At 36.2% G+C, this 11,602-nt stretch overlaps 1 protein-coding gene and 1 pseudogene across 1 annotated transcript in view; both read right to left on the bottom strand.

Annotated features, from left to right (window-relative positions):
* Positions 1-5,481: 5,481 nt before the first annotated feature.
* On the bottom strand, positions 5,482-5,637 carry LOC144960215 (5.8S ribosomal RNA; annotated as a pseudogene).
* Positions 5,638-8,052: 2,415 nt separating this feature from the next.
* Positions 8,053-11,602, bottom strand: part of LOC144960089 (procathepsin L-like) — a 33,800-nt gene continuing 30,250 nt past the window's right edge. Inside the window, exons 8-9 of the mRNA XM_078893039.1 lie at positions 10,372-10,490; positions 8,053-8,196 (exon numbers count right to left, since the gene is read on the bottom strand). Coding sequence (XP_078749165.1) covers positions 8,097-8,196; positions 10,372-10,490 — 219 coding nt within the window. The 3' untranslated portion in view covers positions 8,053-8,096. The remainder of the gene's footprint in view (positions 8,197-10,371; positions 10,491-11,602) is intronic.

Below are 11,602 nucleotides of genomic sequence, written 5' to 3'. Positions count from 1 at the left end.
GATTTTCGATATTTTCGATTTTTTCATCTTTTGTGGGTCAAATGTGACAATTCCGAGTAAAATTTGGGATATTCGAAATTTTACATTTTTTCCGCTTTTTGGTGAAATCGAACCTAATGAAATTTCAAAGTTTTGTTCATACAATTATTTGCATTTTCCGAGTTTAACAAAGAGGAATATTATTGATTTTATAAATTTTCCAATTTTTCCCGTTTTCTTGGTGAATATTGAAGATTTTTTCAAAGTTCCCAGTTTCCGATAGTTTGACGCATTCTCCGATTTTTTTTTTTTTTGCATGAATTATTCGATTTTAATCATTTTTCGAGTTTTAAAATGTTCAAAAAGAAATAATTGGGACTTTCGATATTTTCGAATTTTCCCATCTTTAGGGTGACATTTGACGATGTTTTTCAATTTTCAGCGTTTTCGAGATTTTGATGATATCTAATTGTTACACGATATTGTCGTCATTTTGCCTTTTTCGAGTTATACAATGTTCAAAAAAGTAAAATTTGGGATTTTCGAAATTTTTCATTTTATCCGTTATTTTTGTGAAACTACGTTTTCTTAAAATTTCCGAGATTTCGAGAATTTGATGAAATCTTCAAATTTTTGCCTGCATCTGTTTATATTTAGCATGTTCCGAAGCTTAAAATGTTCCAAAAAAAACAAAATTTTTGACTTTCTAAATTTTTTTTAAATTTTACTTCTCGGATAATTTGATGAAATCTTCAAATATTTGCATGAAATTTTCCATTTCGCATTTTCCGAGTTATTACAATGATCAAAATGTAAAATTTGGGATTTTCGAAAATTTCGATTTTTTCATGTGTTGTGGGTGAGATTTGAGTTTTTAAAATAAATTTCCAAGTATTCAGAAATCTGATGAAATCATCAAATTTTTGCATTTTCCCTGGTTTACAATGTTCAAAACATACAATTTTAGATTTTCGAAAGTTTTGATTTTTTCCCATTTATGTGGTGAAATTTGACGATTTTTTACAAAATTTCGAGTTTTCGAGATTCTAATGAAATCTTAAAATTTTTGCATCAAATTGTCGATATTTTCTATTTTCCGAAAAGTAGATTTTTGGGATTTTCGAAATTTTCGATCTTTTCAGAGCTTTTTTTTAACAGTACTACTTAATTAGTGGGTGACATTTTAAGATTTTTTCAAATTCTCTCTGATTTCGAGAATTTGATGAAATCTACAAATATTTGCATTGAAATTGTCCACATTTTGCATTTTCCGAGTTTCACAATGTTCAGAATATAAAATTTGGGATTTTCGACAATTTTTTATTATTTAGTGTTTAGTGAAATTTGACGATTTCTTTTCACATTTAGAGGGTGACATTTGACAATTTTTTTCAAAAATTTCCGAGTCTTCGAATTTTTGCGTGAAATTACCGATTTTGAGCATTTTCCTGATATTACAATATCCAAATAGTAAATTTGGGACCCCAAATTTTCGAAGTTTTTCCGTATTTTGGAGTGAAATTTCATGATTTCTTTTCACGTCTAGAGTGTGACATTGAACAATTCTGTCAAATTTCTCAGTCTTCAAATTTTTTTGCATTAAATTAAGGATTTTGAGCATTTTCCTAGTTATAAAATATTGAAAAAGTAAATTTGGGTTTTCCGAAATTTTTGAAGTTTCTCGTGATTTGGAGTGAAATTTAACGATTTTTACAAAATTTTAGTTTTCTAGATTCTGATATAATCTTTTAAAGTTCTCCCATGTTCAAAAAAGGTTAAACTTGCGATTTTTTTTCACGTTTTGTGGGTGAAATTTGACAATTTCGAGCATTACAATACTCAAATAGTAAAATTTGGGGTTTTCGAAATTTTCCATTTTTTCCCGCTTTTCGCTGAAATTTTAAAAATATTTCACGTTCGTCTGATGGTGACATTTGACAACTTTTTTAAATTTCCGAGTTTTCGACAGATTTAAAATTGTCGATTTTGATCATTTTCAGAGTATTACAATTTCAAATAAAATACTTCGATTTTTTCATGTTCTGTGGGTGAGATTTGACAGTTTTTAAAAGAAATTTCCAAGTATCCGAAAATCTGATGAAATCATCAAATTTTTGCATTTTCCCTGGTTTATAATGTTCAAAACATACAATTTTAGATTTTCGAAAGTTTTGATTTATTCCGTTTTTGTGGTGAAATTTAACGATTTTTCACAAAATTCCGAGTTTTCGAGATTCTGATGAAATCTTAAAATTTTTGCATGAAAATGTCGATATTTTGTATTTTCCGAATTTTACAATGTTCAAAAAGTAGATTTTTGGGACTTTCGGAATTTTTGATTTTTTCAGGCTTTTTTTTAACAGTCATACTTAATTAGTGGGTGACATTTGAAGATTTTTTAAAATTCTCCCTGATTTCGAGAATTTGATGAAATCTACAAATATTTGCATTGAAATTGTCCACATTTTGCATTTCCCGAGTTTCAAAATATAAAAATTTGGGAATTTCGACATTTTTTTATTATTTAGTGTTTAGTGAAATTTGACGATTTCTTTTCACGTTTAAAGGGTGACATTTGACAATTTTTCAAATTTCCGAGTCTTCGAATTTTTGCATGAAATTACCGATTTTGAGCATTTTCCTAATTTTATAATATTCAAAAAGTATATTTGGGACAGGAAATTTTCGGTTTTTCCGTATTTTGGAGTGAAATTTCACGATTTCTTTTTACGTCTAGGGTGACATTTGACTTTTTTATTCAAATTTCCCAGTCTTCAAATTTTTGCATTAAATTAAGGATTTTGAGCATTATCCTAGTTTTACAATATTCAAAAAGTAAATTTGAGACCCGAAATTTTCGAAGTTTTTCCGTGTTTTGGAGTGAAATTTGACGATGTTTACAAAATTTGAGTTTTCTAGATTCTGACACAATCTTAAAATTTTTGCATATTTTGTATTTTCCGATGTTCAAAACTAAAATTTGTTATTATATAAATTTTGGATTTTTTCACGGTCTTGTGTAGTGAAAAATGACGATTTTTTTTCAATTTTCCGAATTTTCGAGAATTTCATGAAATCTTCAAATTTTTGCATTGAAACCTGTCGACATTTTTGCATGGTCCGAGTTTTCTAGAATCTGATGAAATCTTAATTTATTTTGCATGAAATTGTTGATATTTCCCAGTTTCTCAGTTTTACAATGTTCAATTTGGGATTTTCGAAATTTTCGATTTTTTCCCGGTTTTGTGGTGAAATTTAAGGATTCTTCAAAATTTCTGTTTTCGAGAATTTGATAAATTTTTCGAAGCTTACAATGGTCAAATTGTCAGATGACGAATGTTTCACATTGTTTTGGGCTGAAAATTTACTTTCCCAGTTGTCGACGTTGATGAACTCTTCGTGTTTTTGCATGATATTGTCGATATTCCCAATTTTACTATGTTCAAAAAGTAACATTTGGAACTTTCGAGTAAAATTTGACGATTTTTTTCAAAGTTACGAGTATTTGTTAACATTTTCACAATTTGCATATAATAGCCGATTTTGAGCTTTTAACGTTTTACTATATTCAAAGGGTAAAATGGGATTTTCGAAATTTTCGATTTTTTCACATTTTCTGGGTGAAATTTGACAATTCAGAGCAATACAATGTTCAAAAAGTAAAATTTGGGGTTTTCGAAATTTTCCATTTTTTCCCGCTTTTTGGTAAAATTTAATAATTTTTTTTCACTCTGATGTCTGATGGTGACATTTGACAACTTTTTAAATTTCCGAGTTTTTGACAGATTTGAAATTTTTTGAGCATTTCAAGAGTATTACAATTTCAAACAAAACAATTTTGGGGATTTCGAAATTTTCGAATTTTCCCGTTTTTAAGGTAAAATTTAACAATTGCTACACATTTATTGACTGACATTTTACGATTTTTTTCAAATTTCCTGGTTTTTGGGAATACCTGGGACTTTCGAAATTTTCGAATTTTACCATTTTTAGGGTGACATTTGACGATGTTTTTCAATTTTCAGCGTTTTCGAGAATGTTATGATTTCTAATTTATACACGATATTGTCGACATTTTTCAAATTTTACTATGTTCAAAAAGTAAAATTATAAAATTTTCGAAATTTTCCATTTTCTCCCGTATTTTTGTCAAATTTTACGTTTTCTTAAAATTAGCGAGATTTCGAGAATTTGAATTTGGGATCTCATAAATTTTCCACTTTGTTCCCCGGTTTCTGGGTGACATTTGACAATTTATTCAAAGTTCCCAGTTTTCGACAGTTTGACGATTTCTTCGATTTTTTTTTTTTTTTTTTTTGCATGAAATAGTCAATTTTAATCATTTTCCGAGTTTTAAATTGTTCAAAAAGAAATACGATGTTTTTCAATTTTCATGGTTTTCGAGAATTCGACATCAAATTTTTACACGATATTGTTGGCATGTTTCGACTTTTACAATGTTCAAAAAATAAAATTTGGGATTTTCGAAATTTTCTTCCGTTTTTGTTTTTTTTTTGTGTGTGAAATTTTACGTTTTCCTAAAGTTTTCGAGATTTTGAGAATTGATGAAATCTTCAAATTTTTGCCTGCAATTGTCGACTTTTAGCATTTTTCGAAGTTTAAAATGGTGAAAAAGCAAAATTTGTGACTTTCGACAATTTCGATTATTTCAGGTGTTTAGGGTGACATTTGACGATTGCTATATATTAAAAATTTGACAATTTTTTTCAAATTTTCCGATTTCGATAATTTATATTTCTCACGTTTAGAGGTTGAAATTTGACTATTTTTTCAAATTTCCCATTTTTCGAGAATTTTCTAAGTTTACAATGTTCAAAAAGTAAAATTTGAGACTTTCGGAACTTTCGAATTTTCCCAATTTGACGATTTTTTCAAATTTCTGGGATTTATCGAGCCTGATGAAATTTCAATTTTGTGTATGAAATTGTCGATATTTTCAATTTGGGATTTTTATGAATTTTACATTTCTTTCTGGGTGAAATTTGATGATTTATTCAATGTTCCCAGTTTTCGACAGTTTGACGAATTCTTCGACTTTTTTTAGCATGAATTAGTCCATTTTAATCATTATTCGAGTTTTACAATGTTCAATAAGAAATAATTGGGACATTCGAAATTTTCGAATTTTACCATTTTTACGGTGACATTTGACGATGTTTTTCAATTTTCCTCCGTTTTCGGGTATTTGCTGAAATTTAATTTTTACACGATATTGTCGAAATTTTGCATTTTTCGACTTTTACAATATTCAAAAAATAAAATTTGGGATTTTCAAAATTTTCCATTTTCTCCCGTATTTTTTGTGAAATATTATGTTTTCTTAAAATTTCCGAGATTTCGAAAATTTGATGACATGTTCAAAATTTTGCCTGGAATTGTGGGGGGGGGGGCGTCTCCCGTGGTCAGGCAGGAGCCCTCGATATACGGCGCCAGTCGGGCCGAGACCCGACCGGTGCGGCACGTCGCGCCGCTCAGTCCGAGAAGACCTCATACGGACGTGGCCGGTGACTTACGCCCACGGCGCAATTTGCGTTCAAGGCGTCGATATTCAATGATGCAGCTGCAGTTCACACGACTCAATACGGCTGGCCGCACTCTTCATCGACGCGCGAGCCGAGTGATCCACGGCCAAAGGTTGTATTTTGTCGATTTTCAGCATTTTTTGGGCAAGCTCTGGGCAAGCCACGCTCCAGAAGACTCGCGCGGCGCTCCCGATCCCGCTCGACACCGAACGGAACGCTACAGGTCCCCGAGGGCACGGCCAAGGGGGTTTCAGCGCTGGGCTCTTCCCTCTTTACTCGCTGTTAGTGGGGGAGTCCCTGTTGGTTTCTTTTCCTCGGCTTACTGAAATGCTTTTAGTTGGGCGGGTACCCTCGTCCGATATGAGGTCGGCAGATCGCCCCATCCGTCGGGTTCGCCGCGTCAGCCTTGGATTATACTTCCCCGCACACCCACGAAGCCTGGCTCGCGTGTACATCGAAGAAACCGGTGCGCGTCCCCCCATCCCTGTCCGAGAATAGAGGCGGGGGGGGGGGGATGGACGTCTCCCGTGGTCAGACAGGAGCCCTCGATATACGGCCGCCAGTCGGGCCAAGACCCGACCGGTAGGGCACGTCGCGCCGCTCAGTCCGAGAAGACCACATACGGACGTGGCCGGTGATTACGCCCACGGCCGCAATTTGCGTTCAAGACGTCGATATTCAATGATGCAGCTGCAGTTCACACGACTCAATACGGCTGGCCGACGCGCAAGCCGAGTGATCCACCGCTAAAGGTTATATTTGCTTTTCTCTCAAATAGTCACTAGTATGTTGTTGGCGAGTTGGCGAAAGACAGTGGAGTTAAAATTTCTCAGTTTTATTTTTAATCAAATTATGCTGTTAATGATTTTTAAAAGATTGGTACGGTGCCTGGCACCATTCGATCCAATGGCCCCACGCCACTGGTCTGAGACAATTATTGAGTTATTCTCACTAAACTTTGTTAACCAGACTAAAAACGTTCAATGGTTACACATAGTTTTTGTGTTGATTCGGATGACAATGCCAAGCGCACAGCATCTATAGGGTGGTTATATGTGTATACTTCATCATATATTCAGTAAAGCAAAAAAGAAAATTAAAAAATTAAACATCCTGTTTCAAGTACAAAAGAATAAAATACAAGAAAAGATCAATCGAAATCTGTCGAGGAATGCGAAACTCTTATTTATATTTCTAATTTCATTCTACTCTGTCTGATGTTTTTGTTTGTTTGTTTTTAAGGGTTTGGCGGCGCTAAAAAAACAAACAAACAAAAACATCAGACAGATGTATTTTATTCTTTTGTACTTGAAACTGGATGTTTAATTTTTCTACTCTGTCTGATATTGAATTATGCGCATTTTATTTCATATTATTTCATTATTTCATATACGAATCAAGGCGTTTTTGTTTCCAATGATTATTGGTCTGTCTCATATTCTTCCTTTACACTGGCCCTGAAATGACCTAATAGTGTCACAATCGCCGTAAAACGCTTATAAACGAAAACAAAAACTAAATACGCCTCATATGTCTGTCTATAAATTACCTTTTCAGTGAAAATCATGACGACAAAATACCATCTTTTGGTTACATATGTCCATTTGCAATTGTGTGGATTGAAAAAGAATTTTACTAGTGGGGTTCCTGACCTCCCAAAGTGGGCAGGGATGCATATACTGTGTCCTGTATCCCCCTATATAACTTTTCCAACTTGCTTTCTGTCTTTGTCTTGGAATGATATTTCTTGGCGGATTCCCAAGCTGGGAGGGAAGATATATTTTTCTTGTAAATCTGTTATGTAATGCATTATGTTTTTTTAATATATTATATATGATTTGTAAATATTTGAGTGTATTCCTCTTAGTGGCGACCTGTCCTTGTGTCTGGATTAAACTTTTAGGTGATCTCAAACCAAGTACACTGACAGTGTGCTCTTGGAATCTACATCTGTTTCCTATTCGAACCGACTTCCCTTTCGTCTTACCTTTTCCTAGGTTGCTTTAATTGTAATTCTAGAATTTTTTACCTACTCATTTTCTTACTTTTACTGGCGCTGATCTGACCTTAATATATTGCAAACGTCTTAAAACCCTTAAAACTACGCTTCATATTTCTGTCTATGAATTACCTTTTCAGTGAAAATCATTCTGACCAAATACTCTTTTGAGGTCCATTTGCATTTTTTAGCTTTTATATAGTGCAATGTTAACTGAACGTGTTCAAAGCGCTTTATAACGGTCCCTGTCCAACAGCAACACTTAACATGTATGACGCCTGTCTGTTAGACGATATTACTTTTCTTTCGAAAAGAAATAACGCTCTGCCAACAGACGCGTAATCATTTTACACCCTAGTACGGTGAGAGAATGTGAGTAAAGAGGCTTTACCAAAGACACAACACCGAGCGAGTGTCTCACCACAAGACCACATTAGCCGCATAATTTTATGGGTTGAAAAAGAATATTAGACGAGAACTTGATAGTAATCAATTTGGTTTTTCTTTAATGAACCTGTTATCGTCCAACATTTTACGAGACGCAAAATTGTTCGTGCACAAAAGTGGCTTTCTGGTTAGACAATTGGATAGCTGGCCTGAGTGGCGATACCACAGTTGTTGTGTTTGTTCCTAGACATCATAATGTAGCCTTGAATACCCCAACTCGTGCCCCAGCTGCGGATAGAAAATCAGAGTACGTAAAAGACATAATTAATGAGACAAACCATATGAAAACTTCTCTACAAACATCTCATAATATGGAGAAAATCCAGCATTTATATAGAAAAGTCCTTCAGAGCCATTAGGCCGGAGATTATCCTGGTTTCCATATCGTGAAATGGACAATAGCAATGACTTGTTAGTCTTTGGTCTATAGCAAAGTACTTTCCGTCAGATCTAAGAGGCCCAGCAGCTACCCGATCACTTGATGGGTGAGTGGACAGGAGGTCAGAAAAAAATCTCGACCGCACCCGGGATCGATCTCGGCCCCTGTTTCGTGTGAAGCAAGTGCTCTACCAACTGAGCTACTGGAACCCTTTCATCTAGAGGGTTATCTTCTAAACGTGCTTTAAGTGCGGCTAGGTGGTCTTGTGGTATGGCACTCGCTTTAGGATCGGAAGGTCCTGGGTTCGAGCTTCGCTCGGCGCATAGTTGAGTCCTTGGAGAACGCTCTTTACTCACATTCTCTCACCGTACTCAGGTGAAAAATGACTACCTGGCCGTTAACAGTGTTAACAGAGAATCCGAAAAAATTGTAATATCACCTAACAGGCGTCATGTCTCGTTCCACATGTCATGTGTTGCTGTTCGCCAGGGACCCCTCGTAAAGCGCTTTCAGCACGTTTAGTGGATATTACTCTATACAAAAGCTCAATTTTTTAAAAAGTGCTTCACAAGGAGTCCTTGGCAAACATCAATCGTTAACATGTAAGACATGGAGAAATGGAGACAGAGACAACGCTGTTTATGCCAGGTACTTATTTTACACATGGGTGCCGTGAGAATATAATCTGTGTAACAAATCCGTTTCCAAGAACTCAACGACGCGCCGAACAGAATAGGACTCAAACATTGTTTCTTCCATTCCGAAAAGAGTCATACTTTATGACCACATAGCCATATGCATGGACAACTAGGTAGGGAGTGAATAGAGGAAACTGATTCCAACAGCATGAAATGAACAAGGCAGAAAAATCAGACTTTCGGAGAGCGCAATTTTATCAGTCGTCAAATGTGCTCAAAACGCTTTATGAGGTGTATGCGTGACTCTACCGTATGAGCTATCCACGAATCCGTGGATTCGTGGATTCGTGGATAGCTCACACGGTAGAGTCACGCTCTCACCGGCCAGGCGGAGTTGTCGTACCAATAAGGTCGCAGGTTCAAACCCCATCACCGCCGCCAAAATTGTTTATTCTCTATTGTCTTTCAGCACTTTTCTACTCACTTCATCTCTTGTTGTTACAAACATAAGAGCCTGCTCTACCCACTTTTCTGAATTAAAAATTTATGAGGCGTGCAGCTTTACTTGTAGAACGAAATAAATCGCCTTTGATAGAGACAACGCTTGTGACAAGATACTCATTCTACACCCGAGAACGGTGAAAGTATGTGAGCGAAGAGCCTTTATACAATAAATCAACATTTCACCCACAGTAGAATTAACTCGAACCCAGAAACTGAACTGAGTTTTACAACGATTAAACAATGAAGTCGCAAATACAATAAAAAATAGAAAATAAAAATAAAATTCCCTAAATTCATACCACAGGGGAAATTTTACTCTAGGGTCTATTCAAGCGAAGACTCGAAAATCGAGGCGTTAGCCGCAGTGCAGCGCCGCAACTTGAGTTAGGGCGAGGTGACTTGCTCAAGGCCACACAGCGCAGCGGCGGGTGATCGAACAGTACTTTCCGGGTACGAAGACCGTACCGCTGAGCCACCCTGCTCCTATGTGTATGTTTACTGACTTACTAACTAAATCCTCATGGAGCCATGGGGTGCATTAGGGCATCTACCAAGGACATCCATCTGACTGTCCACTTCATGGACACGGACGTTATCCCAGGAAAGATCGGTCTCTTTTAAGCTCTTTATCCTCTTTATCTCCTCCAGGCTTCTTTTGGTCTGACCTTTCGTATTTACTAGCGCATCATGATAGCCGAACGTATAAGTGTGAGAAAAGAAAACGCGGCAGACCCAAAACTCCCTGGCGGCGTAGTGCACTGTTGAAAGAGAAAGAAATGCCGCAGGTTGGACAATTTAGGTCCAGGAGAGGAATGAAAACGGCAAATCGAAGCCTTGTCAGGCACGAACAGATGTAAGAAGTAAATACAAGTAATATTTTACCTGTTCTTAACAAGCCAGTAGTCCTTGCCACTTTCATTGCCGTAACCGACAGCCAGCACACCGTGGTCCAACCTCTCCTCATTACAGAAGAAACTGTGGTAAACACCGCCACTGTACAACTGTACAAATATAAAGAATACATTTTCATCATCATCATTCATCGTGGCTTGTACTCTTGAGCACCTTGCCGGTCAACTGTTGTCTCCACGTATAACGATCCTCTGCGGTACGCATGGAGTCTGCGTTGCTTTTAAAATCACTATTGGCCATTCTTAGGTTTTATTCAAATATTATGTCATTCTCTGTCTTCCTCTACCTCTTTTTCCTTCGATCCTCCCGGATGTTACTAACATTTCTTTCCCACCTCTTCTCCACACAGGTCCCAGACACCGTTGCGGTTCTCTCTTTTTGATGGTTTCTCCCAATCTTCTTCCTTTTAACACATTCGCCTCGTTCGTATACTTCTCTGTCCGTGATAACCTCACCATGTGCGGCTATGTGGTCTAGGGGTATGACACTCGCATTCGGATCAGAAGGTCTTGGGTTCGAGCCTCGCGCTCGGCGCATAATTAAATCCTTGGAAAAGGCTCTTTACTCACATTCTCTCACCGTACTCAGGTGTAAATTGAGTGCCTGACCGTGAACAGCGGTGTCTTTGTCCGATAAATTGTAATATCGCCTAACAGGCGCATGTCCCGTCCGACATGTTAAATGTTGCTGTTGCTTGTAAAGCGCTTTCAGAACATCTAGTGAATATTGCGCTATATAAAGCTAAACGTAATTTATATTTCATTCTTTTATACATCCACATCTCAAATGCGTCTCATCTCCTATAACCAATATTAAGTTAAATGGAAAAAAAAAACAAGAAAAACATATTTTCGTCAGTTTCTCAGGGTTGAATTAAGAAAAACAAACCAAAAATAAGAATGATATAGCAACAAAAGAATTTTCAGACATGGTTTCTAAACAGTGTTCTTAAAAAAGGTGGAAAAAGTTGCTACTGTCGACACTTTTTTAAAATAGAAACTGAAGCGAGTAGAAAAGTGCCAGAAGACAATAGAGAATAAAAAATATATCGAGGTGATGGGTAATAACGGGAAATGTCACTTTGTGTCCCGGACTACCCCGGACTGCTCCAAAAATGTTGCTCATGTTCTGTTTATCATTGTTCTGGCTAGGGTTAGGACACCCTTAACTCTAATTTTCTTGCTATTGTAATGTTGATTGA

Source organism: Berghia stephanieae, chromosome 14 (genome assembly GCF_034508935.2).
Source record: "Berghia stephanieae isolate SIO BIC M18660-M18661 chromosome 14, UCSD_Bste_1.3, whole genome shotgun sequence".
NCBI classification, from domain to species: Eukaryota; Metazoa; Mollusca; class Gastropoda; order Nudibranchia; family Aeolidiidae; genus Berghia; species Berghia stephanieae.
Note: the sequence above shows the minus strand (reverse complement) of the source record. Positions and strands in the feature narration are given on the sequence as shown.